This window comes from Manacus candei, unplaced genomic scaffold, assembly GCF_025592945.1.
Source record: "Manacus candei isolate 608988 ecotype Guabito, Panama unplaced genomic scaffold, ASM2559294v1 h1tg000017l, whole genome shotgun sequence".
Lineage (NCBI taxonomy): Eukaryota > Metazoa > Chordata > Aves > Passeriformes > Pipridae > Manacus > Manacus candei.
Window position 1 is genome coordinate 6,950,512 of NW_026138065.1, and position 22,056 is coordinate 6,972,567.

General features: G+C 37.9%; 2 protein-coding genes across 3 annotated transcripts in view; both read left to right on the forward strand.

The window, feature by feature from the left end:
• KIF26B (kinesin family member 26B) overlaps window positions 1–22,056 on the forward strand; it is a 285,789-nt gene that overhangs the window by 107,865 nt on the left and 155,868 nt on the right. For both annotated transcript variants that reach the window (XM_051783303.1, XM_051783306.1), the window contains one exon: window positions 9,707–9,873. In XM_051783303.1, coding sequence (XP_051639263.1) covers window positions 9,707–9,873 — 167 coding nt within the window. The remainder of the gene's footprint in view (window positions 1–9,706; window positions 9,874–22,056) is intronic.
• Window positions 1–22,056, forward strand: part of CNST (consortin, connexin sorting protein) — a 668,223-nt gene that overhangs the window by 13,928 nt on the left and 632,239 nt on the right. The gene's annotated exons all lie outside the window — the stretch shown is intronic.

Below are 22,056 nucleotides of genomic sequence, written 5' to 3' on the forward strand. Positions count from 1 at the left end.
GAGGGGATCTCATTGATGCATATAAATATCTCAAAGGCAGGTGCTAAGAGGACAGTGCCAGACCCTTTTTGGTGGTGCCCAGTGACAGGATGAGGAAAAATAGCTATAAACTAAAACATAAAGAAATTTTACCTCAAAACAAGGAAGAACTTATTTAAATTGAGGGTGGCAGAGCACTGGAACAGGCTGCCCAGGGAGGTCGTGGAGTCTTCCCCTCTGGAGACATTCAAAACCCACCTGAATATGTTCCTGTGTCCTGATGACCCTGCTTTGGTAGGGGCATTGGACTGGATGATCTCCAGAGGTCCCTTCCACCCCTAACAGTTCTGTGATTCTGTGATATTAACTACTTCTCTGGACTACTTAATTCAGAAGGGCACTGCCAAATTGAGAAAACTGAATTCATTGTAAAGCCAGATCAAAATGAGTCTGTATGTGTCATGTCTCAGTGGTGGAGATTTCTTGGGATTGAGCATCAACTAGTATTTACCAAGTTATGGTCTGTGTGGGAATTAGCTAATCAAGCGAATTGTCACAGGCTTATTAGAGCAGATTTCCTGTTTTATAACAAATTTCATTGTTGCTAATGCAATTCTTATTTGATACCGTTTCTGAGGGGAGTGTGCTCAAGACGTAACTTGCAGATTTTTTGGGCATTACTGTTTCACTGTATCGTTTTGCTTTTGCTTGTTTTGCTTTGCTTTTCATTTCAAAAGCTAGGGCAAGAAGGTGCACAGAGTGAATGAGTGAAAGTGCTCTTCCTCATGAGGAAGTTGTAGACTGTGATGAGGTGTCCCCTCAGTCTCCTCTTCTCCAGGCTGAACAGTGACTTCAGCCACTCCTCGTATGGTGTCCCCTCAAGGCCCTTCACCATCTTCGTTGCCCTCCTTTGGACATCCTCTAATAGCTTGATATCTTTCCCATATTTTGGTGCCCAAAACTGCACACAATATTCAAGGTGAGGTCACCCCAGTGCAGAGCAGAGTGGGACAATCCCCTTCCTTGGCCAACTGGTGATGCTTTGCCTGATGCCCCCCAGGACAGGTTTGGCCCTCCTGGCTGCCAGGGCACTGCTGGCTCATATTCAACTTGCCATTGACCAGGATCCACAGGTCCCTTTCCACGGCACTGCTTTCCAGCATCTCATTCTCCAGTCTGGACATACATCCAGGGTTGCCCCATCCCAGGTGCAGAATCTGGCACTTCCCCATGTTGAACTTCACACGATTGGTGGTTGCTTCTCTCTTTGCAGGGCCTCTCTGACTTCAGGGGAGTCAACAGCTCCTCCCAGTCTAGTATCCCAAGCAAATGTACTTATTATTCCTTTGAGTCCTGCATCCAAGTTGTTTATGAAGATGTTAAAGAGAACTGGCTCTAAAATGGAGCCCTGTGGAACCTCACTAGTGACAGGTCACCGACCTGATGTTACCCCATTAATTATTACCCTTTGTGTCTGACCCAAGAGCCAAGTGCTCACCCATCACATGATGTGTTTATCCAGCTGTGCTGGACACTTTGTCCAGGTGGATCCTGTGAGAGACAGTATCAAAATCTTTACTGAAATCCAAAAAGATTACATCAACTGGCTTCCTTTGATCAGCCAGGTGGGTTACCTTGTCAAAAAGGAAATTCAATTTGACAAGAAGGACTTTCCCCTCACGGAGCCACACTGGCTGTGATTGATGACTGTTGTCCTTCAGGTGTTTTTCAATAACTCCCAGTATAATCTTCTTTGTGATTTTACCAGGCAGTGAAGTGAGACTGTCAGGCTTGTAGTTACCAGGGTCACTCCTCTTATCCTTCTTGAAAATTGGGACAGTGTTTACCAGTTTCCAGTCAATCAGGACCTCTCCAGATTTCCAAGACTTATTTCAAAAGATCATTGTGAGAGGTCTCATGATGACATCATCCAGCTCTTTGAATAGTACTCTTGGATGAATCCTGTCAGACCCCATACACTTATAGGAATCCAGCTGGAAAAAAAAAATCTCTTTTGTATGGCAGAACTCTTAGAAGTAAGAATTGGAAGAAAATGTCTTACAGCAGAGAACTCCACCATTATTTGGTCGTCCAATTAGCCTCTAAGCAGTTGATCTTAAGACATTGTCATTTGTGGCAAAGTATTTCATTTAATGGGCTTTTGAGTGTAATATGGAACTAAATATATCATAGCAGTTTTGATGGAGGATATATCCATGTGTGTGAAAATTTGGATTTCATCTGTGCTGAGGAGTGCACTTGATCTGTGTAACAACAACAACAACAACAACAATTATCTGTTTTCTAGAGGGATATGGGAGGGAGCTGCAACAGTCAAAGGTCATCCTTCTTTTGGACAGCAGAAAGCTGAAGGTTGCAATTAAGCTCTACGTGCTGTCATGGTAACTAAGTTATGTTTCAATAGAAGTAGTTTATGGTAAATACATTTTGACTCTTTCTTGTTAAATACAAAGCACGATCAGCATTTTTGCCATGCCAGTGATTCTGCCTTTGAAAAACCTCACTCTAAGATACATTGTTTTGTGTTTAGACACAATCTGTGCTGTTACAGCAGCCTGTTCTGCTAGAAATATTTCAGACTTTGTGTGTAAATTTGCTTGAAGTAGGAGCAGAGTATGCCTGAAGATCATCTGTAGAGCTTCAGTATTCACAATGAATAGCAAGTTGCCTTCGCTAAGCAGCATTCAGTATGTCTACCTTCAAGGAGTCTGAACACAGCAGACTTTATGCATGGCCTTTTTCAACCTCTTGCTCGTAGAACACATTCTTTTGACAAGGAAAGGACTATCAGAATCTTATGTCTTGCTCTGGTTCACACAGTCTGTATCAGCAGTGGCAGTGATCTCTAGCTATAGAGAAGCTTAGTATTTTACTATGAGAGAAAAAGGTCATAGTCAAATGGCAAGATGTTGTGTAAGTTACAGGAACTTGCTACTGTTTCAAAATTATTTTCCCTAAAGGTGGATTTTGTCCTGAATAATTCCTTAAATGTTTCCTCTGTTGTAGTGAGTGATTTTTGAGAGATGAAGAGTATGTCCTTGGTATTCCGTGGTGTATTGAAAAATGACTGACTTAGTAAATAACCACCACTTTCAAGTTGCTCTGATTGAATGGTGTAATTGTTCCCTTTTGCCCTGTGAAGGATGCGTTAATAATTTGATAGTTGTGTGGGCAGCACAATATTCCTCTTTTCCTCTACCTCTTCATCCTTAAAATCCCACTTCAGTTTACTGGTAGTTCAGTAGACCCTCTACCGGATTTACCACAAAGTATTTGAAGCTGTATTTAACAATTATATTTGAAATTGACCATATATTATTTTTGTTTCCTTTTTTCATATGTTAACCTCTCCCAACAACATGCGAAAATGATGAAAATGAAATACAGTAAATATCAAATTATCCACTGTTCTCTTTTTAGTTTTTAGTACTGAGTACAGTGACTCCCAGCTGGTACCTTGTCCTTTGAATGCTACCAAACATAAATTTATGCTGTACTTTTTTTATTACTGCACAGAGATTGATGCAGAACTTCCATGTTAGGCAGAAGTGATGAACAATATTACCAAGGGAGCTCAGAGAAAATAGCCAAATTGTAGAAAGAGAACCTACTTCTTATTGATAAGTTCCCTTGTTGAGGGATGTGTTCTCCAGGTGAGGTAGAACTCCAGTATTTCCTTCATTAACCTCCCTTCTGAAGAGACTCAAGAAGTATTATCTCCTGCTCTGTTTGTTTTCTGATGCTGCTTTCTATAGGCAACTTACTGTAATTCCACTGACAGTTTTAGCAGCTGGGAAGCTGGTAGCTTACTGAAGACTTCAGATTTTTGTCTCATTCTACAATCCACTGCACTGTCACATCAGATAGCGAACACTTAAACACTAAAGTAAGTGGAAGAATTCTTTCAGTTTTCAAAATTAATTTGTAAATTAGATACTTGCCTCAACCTTTAAGAATTAGTAGGTAAAGCCCAGGAAAAACAGCATTGCTTAGTTCTCAGGAAAGTTTTCTATGTCAGAAGAAAGACACGTGAATGATGTATTGTAAATTGCATCTCCCAGTGCTAGTTTCATCACTCCCATAGACCAGAAACCAGGCTTCTTGAGCCAAACAGGAAGAATAAATTTATCTTGTTATGACCGAGAGTAAACTGAAGAGCCAAAAGGAGTTGGACAGAAGGTAAAAAATTAATATCTTAGAACAACCAGAATACTTGATTGTGTGTAATGGAAAACTTGGTATTAAGCTGTTAAGCTTGTGTAATAAACAGGTTTATAAGAATTTATGATTTTTTTGTGTGCTAAAGCTTTGAGACATCTATCTTTTAGTGCTTCCCTCGACTCATCTTTAAAAGGAGAGTCTTTAAGAAGAGCCTTTTTCTTGTTTAATGTAGACCTGCTGTCTAAAATAACCCAGGAAGTAATTACATCAGTATTTATTGGGCAGAAAATTCAGTGCTGCTCTGAATAAAGAGTGGATTGCCAAAGAAACCATTCAGGAGTGTTTGTGCATTTATGAAAGAGAGCTTTCTACCTTCACTTTCTTCTTCCTGTTGAGCTTCTCTCCTGAGGTTAGGAACTCTGGACTCTGAGAATTGCTTTGTAGTGAATTTGAATTTTTGAATTTAGCTTTGACATGGATATCTTTCACACATTTCTGTGCATTCAGTTCATTCATCAGTTACTAATGTTAACTAGATTTTGGGGATGTTCCTGAATGCTTCACTACCTCCAGAGCAATGGATGTTTCATATCTTTCATAAATGCTAACTTCCATTTGTACAGTAATTTCGGTTGGAAGTCCTCAGTTAGGAGCTTTAGAAACCACTAATGAGCTGGGCTGTAAAACACCCTTATGTAAATATAATTAACCTCATACTGCCTGATGGCAAGTCTTATACACAGAGAGACTCTGTAACTGGAATAGGAAGAGAATCTAGCCTGGCTGACACCTGTAGTTTAACTGCAGAGCCATCTTTTTCCTATGAATTAGGGAATTTAAATCATGATTTATCTCTAGCTCTTGCTGTATACTGTCAGCAACCAGTGAAAGAGGAAGTTAATGGATGCCTTGCATTTATGAGACAGGAGAAAAAAAATGAAACCTTGGGAGGGATATCTGTCTTGTCCCACATACACTTAGAAGGTTTTTATTGAGGCATGAAAGGTTGTGTTGTTTCATTCTTTGTCTTTTTGTTCCTTATCCAGGCACTGATGTGCTGCCAACAATTCTATGAAGGAATTTCTCCTATGTCCTATTAAGTGATCTTAAAGCTCTTGTATATGCTATGAGGGTACTCACAAAAGAGAAGGGAAAGAGAATTTAAGAATCAAGTCTTTTCCCCCTTAAAGACTGAAACAGCATCTAATAAGAGAGATGGTGACACTAAAGAGGCAGATTTACTTGAATTGTGCTTGCCAGACACACATTAGTGTGGAAAAAGAGAAAGGTAAAAAAGAAAAAGTTAGTTTGTTAATGCTCAAAGTGTAATTTTCAACTATGTTTTTGGCAGTGGGACAGGGAAAACCAAATTCTCTAATAACTTTGGAAATGTCTGTTATGTGAGTGTTTTTCCCTAAATACTTTATATATTTTGGGCGATTTACTTGAGTTTGTATAGTGATGTCAGAAGAGAAAGGGATAATTTGTTACTGTGACTGGAGGACAGAATAAATGAGATGGTAATATTACCTCCAAAGACCACTTTTCAGTTTGGTTTAACAATTTGAATGATTTCTACTCTCTCCAATCTATGAGGGAAAAGAAAGTAAATGCAAAATAACTGACTTAAAACCAGGAGTCTCTGGATATATGAATTGTCTGGATTTCTTTCTGCCCCCCTGCCTTGTGAATATGTATTGAAATCTGGGGATAAATGAGGATTTATTAGTCAAATATTGTGGGCACACATCTAGTGAGGTACTCAGCCCATGGATTGACACACTTGTACGAATTTGTGCAGTATGAACAATACTCTGAAAAATCCTGGATGCCAACATGGTTCACAGCACCATCTTTACCTTTCATCACCACTGGCTGCATGACCAAAAGGATATAAGGAAAAGATAGCAAAAAAAGAGTGACTTGAACTCGTTCAGACAAAACCTGTTGTTCTGTTAGAGGCTATGGGTGTTGCAGTATCACAAGGTGCTTCTGTGGGCTTTTACCTTTGTAGCACCAAGTGGTTGCAGACTTCCCAGATGAGGAATTAGAGAGTGTTTGTAATTCAAGAAAATATTTCAGCTTTCATTTCTCCTGGAGACATTTCACTGTTGAAAAAATCCCACAATGGCAAAAAGTAATAAAGTACTAAAACTGGAGATATTCCTACATTAGGAAATCCTGGACTGTGGCTTAAGCCAGATTTTATTTTATCTTGATTTTTCTACATCTTAGGTAAAACAAAGTATGTTCCCATTTCAGTATCCCTGTAATACACTGTTGACTATGAAGTGTTGCTGCTGAGGAAAAGAGTAAATCAAAGGAGCTCAAGGACAGACAGTATGTACATTTAGAGTTTAGTTCTGAGTGACTTCATGCTGAGAAACAGATTTTTTTTTTTGGCCAGGAAGTGTGCCAGCATCTGTAAAGAAACCAGACAGTGGTGCTGGACCTCAGGATCAAGAAGGTGTTTAACTAGTCCAACATGCTGCATTATGAGTGTCCATCCAGGGCACCTCTAGGAGGGCTCTCAGGAATGCTGCTTTTCACAGATGGTACATCAATGTCAATGTCAACAAGTAGCTTCCTGTGTTCTGCAACAAAGCAAGTGGTGTGAATGAACATGAAGGAGAGCTGCTGCTTGTCCAGCAGGCTCTGGTGGTCAGTACATGCAGATGTTTCACAGCTTGCAATTTGAGCAGCTGACCATCCCCTGTAGAACTTGGACTGTTGTGTTGGACACAACAAAGTAGCAAGAGTACTGAAAAGCCTACATTTATATAGAAACAACCCCATTCAGCATCTGCTCATAATACATGCAATTACTAAAATAAGTATTATTTGTCTCTTTTCTCTCAGACCTATGGATAGTGTGACACTTCACAAATACAGAATTTGTAAATGTGTTTGATCATTTCCAGCTTCTCCTTCAGTTCCTTTGCATTTTGCTGTAAGAAAATGTGACCTAAATAACAGGCTTTATAAGATCCTCATCCCTATTTATTAAAAAAGCATTAACATTCCATTGGCTGACTAATATTCACTTCTCTCTGAGTGCATAGGTAGGGAACAGTGTTTTATATTTATATCTTTGTAAAACAATCTCATATTTCTTTGGGAAGTGATTATTTTGGAGTGCTTGTGTATAAGAACTAGTTATTCAATAAATTCAGGAACCAAGCATCTAAACAGATTCTGAGGAAGCTAGAGAGTAATACTTTACAGGAATGTGCACAATCAGTTTGAGGCATTTTATTGCTCTGTGCTGGTCACATTAGTAGGACTTGTGGATGTGGACATGGATCACCTCAAAGTCTCTATAATCACAGAAACCATGTAGCCAACATGACATAGGCTGTTATGCCCATGTCACGTTAATTGTTTTCTGGTTGTTCCAAATACCAAGATACACTTTCCTGTTTTGCAGTTGGCTCAAATGCCTCTCAAGCTTCACCGTCTTAAAACTTCAGGGGATCTACTGACACCAATAGAAATGTACTGCACCGCCTGTGGAAATTCATATTTGGAGCTGTACCTTTATTTGGCAGAATATGGAGAGGTTATGATTGCAGTTGACATAAGTCAACTCATCAATTTCTTAACTGCTGTTCAGTTGCCATGGGAGTAGCACTTCCTAGTGACACTGTCAACAATGGTAATTAATTAATGATAATCCATTCTGATTTCAGATATATGAATCAGATGAACTAAGATGAGGTTAGGTTTATATGTATACTCTGCTCTGAAGAGTGGGCTTTTAAAATCTGTCTGTTTAGCAGTTGATGAATTTGGTTTCAGGATAATTTGAGCGGACAGGGCAGAATCTTGTACTAGTTCATTGCAAATATAAATAGCTGAGTTAACCAAAATTATGCAATATTTAAGGAATAATTGCTTAGTGAAATCAAGTGTGTTGGATGCCCCAAGTGGACATACATAGGGTAGCAGAACACTGAAGAACTGTCTGCCTGCACACTGGAAATGTGGAGGTATCCTGGCAGACAACCTGAATTCCTGCATTCTAACAGTAGTATGAGATGATTTAAGTCCAGAATTTCATCTGTAGCCTTCCGAGGGCACTGCTTATTCAGAGTAGTGAATCCTGAATCCTGTAAATTAGAAGGACTCACCATGAGATTAACATGATGGGGACACTTGCAGCAATTTTACTGGTTCCTCATGAAAATAGAGTGGCTAGTTCAGTATTCCTGCTCTTGAAGTATTACAGTCAATTGGTGTAAAAGTATGCAATTAAGGATAAACACTTGGATTATCTTCTTAGCCATCGTAGAATGGATAGCAATTCTCTATGAGAGAAACAGAGGTCATGTGACAGTTGGTCTAAAAAATGTTGCCATATCATGTCTTTTTCTGCTTCCAAATACAAATCAGTTCTTCAACTTTGCTTTTAATAACTGAAATGTTTAACAGCTGAAATAAAGCAAGTCTGAGCATAAAAAGAACTACAGGATTATTTCAAGTACTTTTCTTAACATTCCTCACAAAGATGTTCTGTTGTTATTGTGGTTTAAGTAGAGGCATGAAAACTGAAATTGAACTGGTTAGAGACTGCCTCTTACAAACTTTTTGCAGGGAGAAGGAAGTTATGCCTTGGATGATTGCTAGTGATAATTTGAAAGGGCTCTTTTAAGGCACATGTAGCAATTTTGTGACACACGTTGGTGAACAAAAACTATTTGTCATTGAAACGAGGGAAGGAAGAAAAAGAATTTTTTAGGAATTGCATGAAGTACAGTAGATGACATTACTTCATTGTAAATTTATCCAGAAGAAGTCAGGAAACTGAAATCAAAGTTTTGAGGAGGTGCTTTGGTAGAGCTGATCCAACTTTCTCTGAAGTCAAAGGATCTTTCAATTGATCTGAGGAGAGCTGGGTCAGGTCAGTTTGCACTCTGGTTCTTTTTCAAACAATGAAAAGCTGAGATGAGGCTTCCTAACAGGGGAAAAAAATGTTAAATGGGCCATCAAAAGAATGAAATCATGAGGTGTTTAAAATCTTTCAGTAAAGCCAATGAAAGTGAGTAGTAATGGTCCCAATTTTCCAGAGAGATGATAAATTGTCTAAGATCCCATGGGACTTCTTCCTATGCTGTGTATTGGGTTTGCTGAAGAAAGGTCAACAAAAATGCTTAATACGCCAATGCTGTGTTATTTTACAAAGACCTGAAGTAAAATATAAATATCTTGCACATAGCAAAGCTGTCTCTCTTGTACCATAAGGTAAAACCAGGCAAGGATTATGGTTTACTCTTTCTTTTCTGTATGAATGGAAAACCACAGACACTATTGACATTTATTGATGGGATAAATTTATCCTATTAGTTTTAATGCAGACAAGGTTAGAGCTGAGCTAAGGTACTGTAGATTAGCATGAAAGAAGCAATAAGCTTGTTCACAGGGCAGCAAAGAGATAGTGAATGAAATGCCTCTCTTACTCCATCTGCAGTCTGGAGGTACTTCTGGATTAGGAGGGGTCAGCTAGTGAGCTTTAGCTGATGACACTTCTGTTTTTTTCTGTTTTCAGATATCTCAGCTTATGACAGAGACTAGTCGAGAGGGCCTGACTGAAGCAGCATTGAACCGCTACAATGCAGATAAACCCTCCCTGTACAGCTTCCCTGCTTCCCAGAGCACGTATGTTGCCAGTGAAGTATCCACAGGCACCTCAGTGGCAGCATCATTTTTTGCCAGGTAAGAGAGATTTCTCAGACTTTCCTTCTCTGGAAACATAACTTCTTTCAAAGGAGGTGACTCTGTAGTGAAGAAGTGGGATTGACAGAGTACAGCATGCATGTCAAAAACATGGCTACAAATACGGACCTATCACAGACTTTCAGGAATTACCACAAAAATATTGTTCAGTATTTTCAACTGTATGCATTTATCTGTAAAATGGGGGTAATACTTCTACCCTCTTCTGTAAAACATCTCTTCATGCTTGATTTGGGGTAAAATGGGACTGTGCTCCCCAAATAATATTTTAGCGACATTTTTAGGGTGGTGTATCCCTAAATGAGAAGAGCCCATCCAAGTAATTTTCTGAGATAGGCAATTAATTGTAGAGCTAACTGGATGTGGGTAGTTCTATTTGGTAGCAATCTTCAGATTTCTTTGTTGAATTTTACTTCCATATTGGGAAATTATCAAGATTTCCACTTTCAGGCTGAAAAATTAAGGTTTCTGATTTCAGCTCCTGTCCCTGTCATGTCATTAAATTGACCTGAGGGTCTAAATTCAGCCTTAGAACGCCCTTTCTGTAGAATATTCAGAAAATGTTAAAAAAAATATTGAGGTAAAATTTCATTAAAAAATCTTACAGCTATCTTTATTAATTTGTTAGTAAAAATGTTTTGTTAAACTGGCATAGCAGCTAGTAAGTGAAATATCAATTATCACCAATGGAAATATTTTTTTGTGCGGAAATACACTCTTTGCAGAACATAATCTCGTTAGCCCAGTTGAATCCTTATGTAACAAAAGACGTTGAAATAATCCTTGTCTTTTAATGCTTTTTATTAATTAACAGATTGACTTGGGAAGAGTTGTGAAAGTAGTGAAATATCAAGAGAATAAGCTGTTATTATAGCACTTCCAAACCAATCCAGTGAGAGATCTTGATTTCAAAACATGGAGTGAACTTTGAGTGAATGCCTCAAGCATTTTCAGATTAGTTTTCTTCCTTTGAGAGCCAAATTATTAGTAATTCCATATGATTCTATTTTATTTTAAAGGTAAATGGAAAATTTATAAAGTTGTTGGACTCCATAAATCTGGAAAGAATATCTGCGTCTCCTAGTTTTCCTCACCAACATGAGGGCAACATATGTTCGATCAGTGTCTCACAGCAAGGGAGTCATGTAAAAGGATTAAGAGTAGAATTTTAGAAGATCCAGTTGTTTGGGGCAGCTCTGCCATTTTTTTCTTTGCAGATGTGGTGCTGCAATAGCACGTGAATGATGAGAGGGGTTTGCTGCCCTTTTCTGTTTAACTGCAGGCAATTTAAATTAAAATTGCTGAATGTACACACATGGTAATATCTAACTGGTGTGCAGATTGGGATTAGCACATATTTTAGCATGAATTGATTTATGAAGATGGCTTAACTCATTTGTTCTTCATTGTTTCACTGTTTATGCTGAGGGAATTCATTTACTTTTAGTATACTCTGCTGAAATGTAGGAAACTAATTAAATTTACTCAAAATCCCTGGTGTAAATCACATCATTTTAAGTAGAACTCTGTTAGCTTCTAGCTGATGATGTGAATTCTTGGGTATGCTTGGCCCTGCAGAGATCTCATGTTTAGGTTGTTTGTTCTTAAACTCTACTTAGCAAGACAAAACCACCTGGTTTAATTTGGGGTATTGCACAATTAGTGTAATATTACTTGTATAAGTCAGTTTTGTCCTGGACTTCAAGTTACATCATCTGCTGGCAATTTAAGCAAATTCAAGTCAGTTGTTCACTACTTGACCTTTTAACAAGAAAATCCACAATTTGTTTTCAAAATGTGAATAATTATTTTTTGTTTTGCATCTTATGTGTCTGTTTACATTTTTTTAAAGTTGGGGTAAGAAGCATAAGAACCCACATGTATGTGTATTATAAAACATAAGGTAGAAGGCAGTGGTTGTCTAGCTCACTAAGATGCTGCCCTGTTTACAATGTGAAACAGTCCTTTGTACCAGGCCTATGAATTCCAAACTTTTGCTTTTTCTGATGGTTAGTGGCACATGGAGTAGTGACTAACCAACCATGTCTGTTTTTTTTTGAGTTTGTGTCACATACAATGTTTACACAGTCAGTAAGTGAGAAATTATTACAAAGCCAGAGAAATTTGCTAACGTGAAGCTGAAGTTCAAAGTAGAAGAGTGGAACATATTCTTCTGAAATTTGAATAGTATCCCACAGTATTTCACTCTAAGTTCCCTAACAAGCAAAGCAAACCTCAGATGAGGCTCACATAAAAGTCATCCATCATGAGGAAAAAACCCAATTAACTAAAATACCCTGGTACAGAGGAAATGTCAAGGCATCCATGGGAAATTTTGGTTGTAATTACTTGAGAAACATCAGGCGTGGCATACTGGGAGCTTATAATTTTTCTGTTCTCAGGCATTACTAGTCCAACAGTGATAGTCACTTGATTGGCCTACAGCTGGCATTGAGCCATGAAGAAGCATCCTGAGGCCATAGTTTTTATAAAAAATAGGAGACTTATCAGGTATCTCAATAATTGACTGTTATATTTCATGATCTATAGCTGACAGATTTCCAAACCAGCTAAAAGGGCTGCAACTCTTGTGAATTGTCATTTGTTGGGATATTGCTGCAAGGGAACTTATGACACATCAGGATTCCTGGGGAACAGCATGTGAATGTTTTAAAGGAACAAACACTGAAAACTGTCCAAAGTGCTCAGCTGGTAGGCTTATGAATATTATATGATACAGGTATGAATAATGAATTTCTAATGATGATTCTGACACAGAAACTGAATCCAATTAGTTGTGCTTTTCATAACAAGCACCAAATTTGCCTTTCTCTTCAGGGCTATCACTCATTTTTGTCTCAGATATGCTTCAATCATGCTGATTTAGCATCAACTTGCTTCTTAGTGGTACACATTTGTGATGAGAATAATTCACGTAGTGAATGTGAAATAACGTTAAGATTCTTTACAGAAAAAGAATCATTTATAGAGCATTTTCAAATTTTTTTGCATGAATTAACTTTTGCCTCCAGTTTGGGTCTTTGTCACAAGGAGCACTGTATCTTTGGGCCATTACAGTCTAAGGTGTTCTAGCCTCTTGCCTTATGTCCTTCAAGCATGATGTAGGAGTGTGCCACCCCCAATCAGGAGATCAGTATATGCTGGTGCTAATGCTGCCAAAGAGCTGAGGGAGGGACCTTCTATTGCTTCTCTCCCTGTTAGACAAGTTAGACTCTGTGAAGCTCTAACAGGCCAAGGGACATAGCACTGAATCTTATTCCTATCTAGGCTGGTTTCTACATAAAGAAAACTTCTGGGACTCTAACTTCAGCTTTGGCCTGACTACTCTGTAAACAAACCTGCTCTTCTGAATAAAACTCTCTTGTGACTGGGCTGTAGAGTTTCAATAGTCTCTCAAAGGGTGATAGCATGATGCAGGAACTAGAAGTCAGAGCTGGACCAGAGCCTTTCAGTTGTCCTTTGCAATGCCTAAGAGTTTTTGAGATCTTGGTATTGTTCCTTGTTTGCCCCATCACAGCAATCTTGTTTTCTTGGAGAGGAGGAACTTTTATTGCATCAGGACAAGTGAGAAACATAAAGCCCATTTCACTTGGAGTGTAAAAGAAAGGTAATTTTTTGAGAAGGAGATATTTTTGAAGGTTAGTCTTGAAAGTTGTTTCCTGTTGCTAGTCAGGAAGTGTAACAGTATATTTTGAACAAAAACCTTCCTCAATCTGAAATCAGATATGGTCGTATTTGGATTAATTGAGCCTAATGGGAATATAGATAATCTTGAAAGTAGCCTGAAAAATCTGTTCTAGGGATCATTTTCCATGTCTTTATGCAGCTAAACACTGAGCAGGGCCACACAATGCTACTGTTGTAGATGTAGCAAGGCATGTTTTTCAGAGAAAATGCAGAGATTTCCAGATTTTTTAAAAACTTCTTATTTTAAGACAAAATAGGAATAGAGAAACTTAGTGTCATGTGCAGCTACTCAGCATGGGATAAGCGCTACTTACAGTTACCTGCATTCTTGGAAAAACTGTAGGTGACCCTTTCCACGCTCATTCCCCATGCCTGTGTGGTTTGGCAGCTGGAGAAGGAGGAGTTGAGGCAGTGCCTTATTGCCAAGGGGTACTGTGGATGTGTTCAAAATGCTGCTGAATGTTCCATAGATTTCCCTTTCCCTCCTGAGAATTCTTTTTGAATATTTTTTAAAATTCTCATGCATCTTACATGAGTTACAAAGCTTGCATGAGGATGGTATTTGTGGGGCCTCATTTTAAAGCTGCTGTGCTGTTTTGATGACTTAACTCTCCAGAGACTCTGGAATCTCATCTCTCCCTGTTTTTTGCATATATGTGGTAAACTTCTGTTCATCACACAACTTGTGTTGTTTGCTGGTTTTCCTTACAGGTGCTATATCATGTGACTTGTGTTGAAATTTAAAGTAAGGAGCTAGTCTGTACAATCTTTCTGTGTGTGTTTGTTTTAAAACCCTAAGGAATCCAGGAACACCAGGGCTTTAATTCGTTAAAGGCTGTGTATTGTTTTAAATCAGCCATTCCATTTTAACGTCCTGGCTTCAGTTTTTCAGAGGTCCAGGGGAAGTTCACAAAACTGAACCTTTCCTGGCATTGCAACAGAGGATTTGTCAGAACATATGCAGGAACAACAGGTAAGAAACAGAGGCAGCAGCTAGTAGAGAAAGAAGTGGGTTGGAGAGGATATCCTTGTACCACAGAGTCCAGCTTTGGCTTGGGAAGCTCCACAGGAGAAACATTTGACTTGTGTCAGTACTCTGGCTGTAGCTATTGGTGTAGCTGAAGCGTGACACCAGCAGATGTGAGAGCCAGGTCAGGAATCTGCTGTTAATATTCCTATAAGTGGTGCAGGTGCACAGCAGGCTGTGCAGGTACACCCAGGGCATTGGTGCTGCTGAGGCCTGAGAGACCTCTCAGGAAAGAGCCTGTGAACACTGTCACAGAGTGAAAGCTGCTTGTCTGTGCCTTTCTGAAGAGAGTTCTGTTAAGTTTTGACTGTTTTTGTCTCAAGAGCAAATGACTTGACTGACAGTGTTTCTTCATGCTGGAGAGTGGTGGACCCAACTGCTCTTTCAAGCCATGCACTAGTTCCCTAGTTTGGGCACTGCTTGGGAAGTTCTTGATGTTAAATAGTCATCACCTCAACATTCTTAAGAGAAAATTATTTTCTGACACTTAGGTGAAAACAATTTGGTTTCTTGCTGTCTAACCTATGCAGAATCTAACAGGATTTTCTTTCATTAGGTGAACAAACTAAATTTAAAAGTTAAATTGTGGTCACTCCTTTGGACATTTTGAAGAGCTACATATTAATAACTGTAATCCGAATTTCTACTCTTTTCCCTCATCCTCATGATATACTGAATAAGAAATACATAAAAAGAATGTTAAGATAAAAGATCCACAGACTGTCTTTCCATAGGAGCACTGGCAGAAAGTTTTAAAATGTCTGCAAATCATTTTCACAAGTATTTCTACCTTCAAAGCCGGTCTTGGTCTGACTAGTGGAGGAAATTTTAATTACAATGATCTCAGTCATCCTGAAAGACCGTGAAAGGTCTTTTTGGAGTTTGAGTACAGAACTCCAGTGGCTGACTTGTAACAACCCTAACTAACAGGCTGTTTCTACTTTCTGTTATTGGTGTTATTTCACATATATAAATTAAATGCTAATCAAAAGGGACTTGTGACTCTCCTTAAGTAAAAGGAGGCTGGCAGTTGGGGCATAAAGAATACTCTTGTTCTATGGTTCAGTGTAAACAAAATGAAAATATTGTGGTGAGAAAGACTATGAGAGTTACATGTAAGAATAGCCAGTGTGTAGTAGTGGAGGCAATGATCTGATTACGACTTAAGTGCCACATTTGGAAGAGGGAAAGCAGAGGTATTTGAATGATCTCTAATTTTGCATGGTAGCTCTATCTTGGATCCCAAGCAATTTCCAGTGATCGTTTTTTTTTCCAGAGCTGACATATTCCCCATGACACTTTTGTTTGAATCAGTTCATGTCATTTGATTACAGAAAAAAAAAGTTTAACAAGCTTCCAGACTAGGTCCGTTTCTAACACAAATTGTCTAAGGTACATATCTGAAACCATGGTGTTTGAATCTTTGCATACTTGCATATGGCCATTATCTAAACAAAAGCTGATGAAAATATACACACTCTTGGGACCTAGGTTGGAAATCTAGTTGTGATATGTTTAAGTTGGCACTGGAGTGTAAACAAAAATAATTTGAACCTTCATGCCAACTAGATCCACTATATGTTGGCTGCAGATTATTAGCTTTCATTCACAGCTTAAAATACAGATAATGGACCTTGATTTTTAAACACGTTTTTGTGAGTGATCCGTGGAGCTATAAAAAGAAATACACTAAAGCTACCCTAGATTACCATAGAATACTATACTTGCAGGGGTGTGCCATCTGCTTAGCCTCAAAACATGTTCCTAGTATCAAAGTAATCCACTTAAGGTAAACAACCCTGTACATTTGAAGTTAACAAATATAGTTTTCCAGTCTAAGCATGATTTAAAAATATAATTATTTAGAAGAAACTAAAAGAAAAATTACCATCCAGAACAATTTATTTAGCATTGAACAGAGAAATTAAAATTCCAGTCCGTGAAAGGTATGTTACTTTGATGTTTTGTCTTTATTGAAATATGCTACACCTGCTGCTGTGCACTGCACAAGGTGAGTGTTTTCTGACCTGCACTTGCCCCACATATGGTATGTTTTGTATTGATGGAAATGGCAATCACTAAATTATGTTGTTATTGAAATGGTCATCAAGATTTGCAGTTTCTTGTGTAACTGACCTTTCACAGTTTGGAGAAAACTTGCCCTTTTCCTCCCTTTGTCTTTGGAAAGTTTTGAGATATGTTGTTTCTCTGTGATGCAATGAATATCTGGTTCTGTAAAGCAAAGGACATATACCGCGAAATTTTTTCTGCTAAGAGATTATCTTAAAATGCATGTCTTGTCTCCTAAGTGAAATTCATTATATTATTTCTTTCTAATATGTGTTGCTTGGAAACTAGAATCCCAGAGTTTTTCTCATTCCTGTAGGAATCTGTGGTGTTTAGTTATAACTTTTTGTCTGAATAAATGTGTGAGTATTTTCCACCATTTTAATTTTTACTTTCTTATGTACACAAATTTTAACTTGTGTTTGGAATTAATTTTCTCTATTAATTTTTATATGATGAGTTGTATTCAATTTTTAAATTAAAAAAATTAATCTGGGAATACATTTGTATGTGTTCTTCCCTCCTTTTTTCCTGTCTGCTTATTTTCTCAAGTACAATTCATGAAAACGCATGATAACTGAGGACCTGTTTACCTTGTAAACAAACACTGACCAGCTCTCTGAGATCCTAGAGTCAATAGCTGATTGAATTACAGTGAAAAGGGGCAGTGATGCAAACACCTACTTAATCTAGTTCATGCAATGTAAAAGCTTTGTAGAAGCTCTTAAGTGTTATGTAGCCTCTATCAAGGCGGAAAGAGGTAACCAAGACACTTCCTATCTTCAGTAGTTAGCAATGGCCTTTGTCCAGTGTTTCTGAGATGTTACCTTAGCTTAAAATTTGCCCTCTCTATTTGTACCCCATTGATTGCTGCTATTACAGTTAAGAAACTTTAGACCTGTAAATAACTGTGCTGGCCCCATTCTTGCTGCGACTCTCGAGTCTTAGGTGCTGTGTACCAATAAATGCTTCACATTGCAGGATAGAGTATAGGATGATGATGATATGGAACTGAAGCTCTGATTATTTTAATGGTTTGCTAAGGAAGGAGGGAATTTTTCATGGATTTGTATTCCTAATTCTCCTAGGTGATTTCAAGCATTCAGTAGAAAAGTAGCTAGATGTATGGAAGCTGAACTCTTGCTGCTCTCCATACACTATGCTAAAATAGAGGTAACTTTTTTTCTACTTCTTGTCACATCCTGCTGATTTCAATAGATTACAAAGGGGGAGGCTAATTAAGCATAGGTTTTTCCTTTAATTTCTAACAGGTTTTCTGGAGTGCCAGAATACTTGCTATGTGAACATCCACTCCCTGCATTGGTTTAAGAAAACTTAAAAGGAACTGAGGCTATTTCCTTCCCTCAGCACTGCCTTTCCCTGAAACCTGACATATACATTGAGAAAAATTGCTAGCAGCATATGCAGTAATCCCTCAGCACCTGTTACCAAAGATTCCTGGTGTTCAATCTTGCTTTTTACTCTTAGGGCAGTGGAAATAAAAATGGTCAGCATTAATCTTCTGACTTCTAGTATAGTTGTGACTGCCAACTGTAATATAGGCAACCTCATGTTGATTTACTATTTTGCATATTTCTTGCTTCCCTTAAACCTTGACATGAGAGTTCTGATTTATAGTGTCTCTATCTTGACTTGTGGAGAGAGAAAGATGAATTGATGTAGTTGCACTGTCTAGAGCAGAAAATTATATGCACTACCAGTTGTTTTTTCCCTCTGTTTTTAAAAACATCAAACTAACCTTGACTCAAAGAGATCATAAATCCATAGTAACAAGATTTTTCCTAAACACCTGGAAGTTCAGAGTGGTAAACTTTTATTCTGATTACTGCTTTCCTGTTACAAATACTGTTACAATGCTGCCCCAGCAGTCTTGAAATTCCACCTCTGCTTTACCTTGTCTGTAACCCTCTCCATCGCCTGCTCGGTCAGTGTTTTCTTAACCTTGAGAGCAATCTGTTCAACTGCTGAATAACTGGCTTTTCCTTACAATTACCAAGGAATACAGGCCATTTTAGTATTTTCCTTGCTCATCGACTAAAAACTCCAAAAAGAAAATATGCTGAAATGTTAAAGTATTTGTTTATTGCCAAATAATTTAATATTAGGTAGATGACTGCCAGTTGGGCTTGTATACATTCATGCCTGTGATGTGCTTATAAAATTTAGGACCACAGTGCGCCCATATACATGACTAAGTGGATCATACCAAATAGAGATTTAGAATCTCTTTACTCAGCTGTAAATTGAACATGATGCCCATCTTACAGCTGTTATCCATTGGCATATTTCAGTCAAACTTTTGGTCTCTTCTGAGTTACTCAAGTTCGGGAATACATGAATGCATTGCACGCAGCAGAGGGACTCCAGAGCTTTCTATCACACATCTTGATTTGACAGTACTAGTTGCCTTTCAGGAAACAGACCTGTTAAAGGATAAACCAAGAAATGAAAGGATAAAGGATAAACCAAGAACATTCATAAATAATTACAGGAACATTGCGAATAATGGAGACAATTTTCCCCGTGAATACATTTCTTGAGATTTTGTGAGTTTGGGGTGTAGCTTTAAAGATTTTCCTATGATTGGGGAATTCTAGAGACTTTTTCCTCAAGTGTATTTTCTGTTGTTTAATAAAGAATTTTCAGCAATTTCTTCAATCTAAGCATTGTCAGGGTCTGCCCCTTCTATGCAGCTGTCTATTTTCAGGAGATGAACAAACACTTAATTTCTTTAATGTCTCTGTTCTTCTGGTCAAAATTGGGCAATGGATTCAAATCTCCTTTTAGGGTATAGTCAGAGATTCAGGTAGATTGTATATCAGTTCATTTTTTTTAATAACCAGGCCAAAAGTCTATGGTTGATAATTAATGATCTTTGGTTTTATTATTCTAACAGTCATGAGAGGAAGGAACCAAGCTAGTTACTCTATTGTGAAAATTACAGCAATAATCTCTTTGAATCTAAGAAAGAATGCTGAATAAGTGAAAACTGGAAATCTAGGCAAAGACAGAAAATGAAACATTAGCGGAAATTATAGTTGTTTCTTTTCTGAATACCTCTTTGTATGCAAATGAAGGGAAAAATCAGAGAGCCTTTCATTAGAAAGGAAAAAGTATGCAGAGATAAATTGGACAGCATTGTGTCTCCTGTTCAAGCCATCTGTAAGCAAGCCAAGTTCCTAACCTGTCCAGGATGAGCATATCAACACTGTATGAATGTTCAAAGTTGCCTATTTCTGCTTTTGTTTTTTATTATGGAGAAACAAATTAATGTGAGTCTAAGCTTTGTCATTGCAATAGCTATTCCTTTTCCATCTTATATCATGTTTGTCCTTAACTACAGCAGCATCAACCTTTTAAGACAGAACTACTTTAATGAGTTATGTTATGTCGTGGAAATATCAGACTAGTTGTGCAAGGTGAAAGACATTTGAGTTATGTCCAACAATTTATTTCTGAAATGTGCAAGACAGCACTGTTCAGAGATTCCCAAGGGCCTCATGACCTCCTGTTCAGGTCTTTTAATTAGCCTTAGACTTTCTGTTTGAAACTTTCTTATTCTAATTTATTTTGATTGTCTCCATAGGATACTACACAACAGGGTTTATGCTCCAAAACTGGCATTTCTGCCAGCCTCAACTATTATCTGTCATGAGAGAGATGCAAACCACTATAAGAAAAAAGAAAAAAAAAGAAGGATAAATTTTTTGATCTTTGAGTTATAAAGGTCTTTAAATTTTATATATTGTGTTGGCTTATTTTTGCCTTTTCCCTCTCTGCCTATTTCAAGGTCAGAAGTGGACTTGCATAATGAAAGCTGAGAAAAGTATTCCTATGATTCCACAAGTTGAAGAGAAACATTTTGTATTACAGAAGTCATGAAATAATGTTGAGAGCTGATAGGAATAAGATATGGATGTACCTTCTCCATCAATCTATGTATGAGAATGGGACTACAAGGGGGGAAAACAAAATAAAACTCTGAAAAAGAAATAGAAATATTTCACTAAGTCATGAAATTCTGGGGAAACCAGTAAAGTAATATACCATCATTTAAGGAATATTACCTTTACTACCTGTTTAAAGGTTTAGTGGAACAATCCAGGTCCCCATAAAAAATACTAGATGCTACATTGATCCAGGGCAAACAGGAAAATTTGTATGATGAGATATAATAAAAAAAAAATTAAAATATTGCCAGTGACTTTAGGATTATGGAAAACATGTGTTGGTCATACTGACTTGAAAGGTTAGTCCTGAGATGATTAGATATCTAGTTAATAAAGTACAACTGATACAATACAGTCTGTGTGTATTTCACTGAGCTATTTGGGTTAACACACTGTGAATTCTTGATTAATACAATTGCAGCAATGTGAAAAAAAATGCGAATGAATTAAATAGACTAAATTAGATGAAATTCTGTTTTGTGTTAAGTGATGCTGTTCCTCTTGGGGTTCTGTAGAGACACAGAATGCCATAGAACACTAACTGGAAAAATACTGTTAAACCTTTCAGGTGATGTTGGGAAGGTTGCTGGTAAGAGATTGCTTAGTCATTTTTACCAGCAACAGGTGTTACATCAGTGTCAAATGTAATGTCATGAGACCAATAGCAAAGAATGTAGACCACGCTTACAGAATAGGGACCAATGGACTAAGAAGGGCTTATTGGAAAAGATCTGTGTGTCATGATTAATTAGTTCCGTATGAGCTCACAGTGGGACACTTTTGCCAGGAGGGCTAATGCAGCTCTTGAATATCTGTAAGAATGAGAACATATGAAGAGAATCTGGGAAGTTACTTTATTTCTACATTGGGAATAGATATGGCCACTGCTATACTACTCTGTATAATTCTGATGTCCACAGTCAAGAAAGATGTTGAAAAAATGGGGAAGCCTCTGAGAAGAGGCACTAAGATGATTAAAAGTTTGGAAACCATGCCTTCCAACAGCTTGACTTTAGTTTATCAAACAGATTTAGAGAGAGATGCGTTGACAGTGTGCAGGGAACCTCTGCAGGGAACAGAAACGTGATACTAGAGGACTTCAGACTAGCAGACGAAAGCATGTCAGGATGTAATGGCAGGAAGTTGAATTTAGACAGACTCTGAATCGTAATGAAATGTGCATGTTTTGGAAAGGGCAGTGACCTGCTGAAATGAACAAGACTAGAAAGAGTTGTCTTTTAGAGTCTGTTTTTTAAATTAGAATTGATATTTGAAAAAAAAAGGCTGAAGTTAATCACACTTTGGGGGACTTTAAGAGATTTAACGTAGGAAAGATCCGTTGCTTTTGCTATATGGGAAGCCACATTAGAGAGTCACAATAGCCTTAAC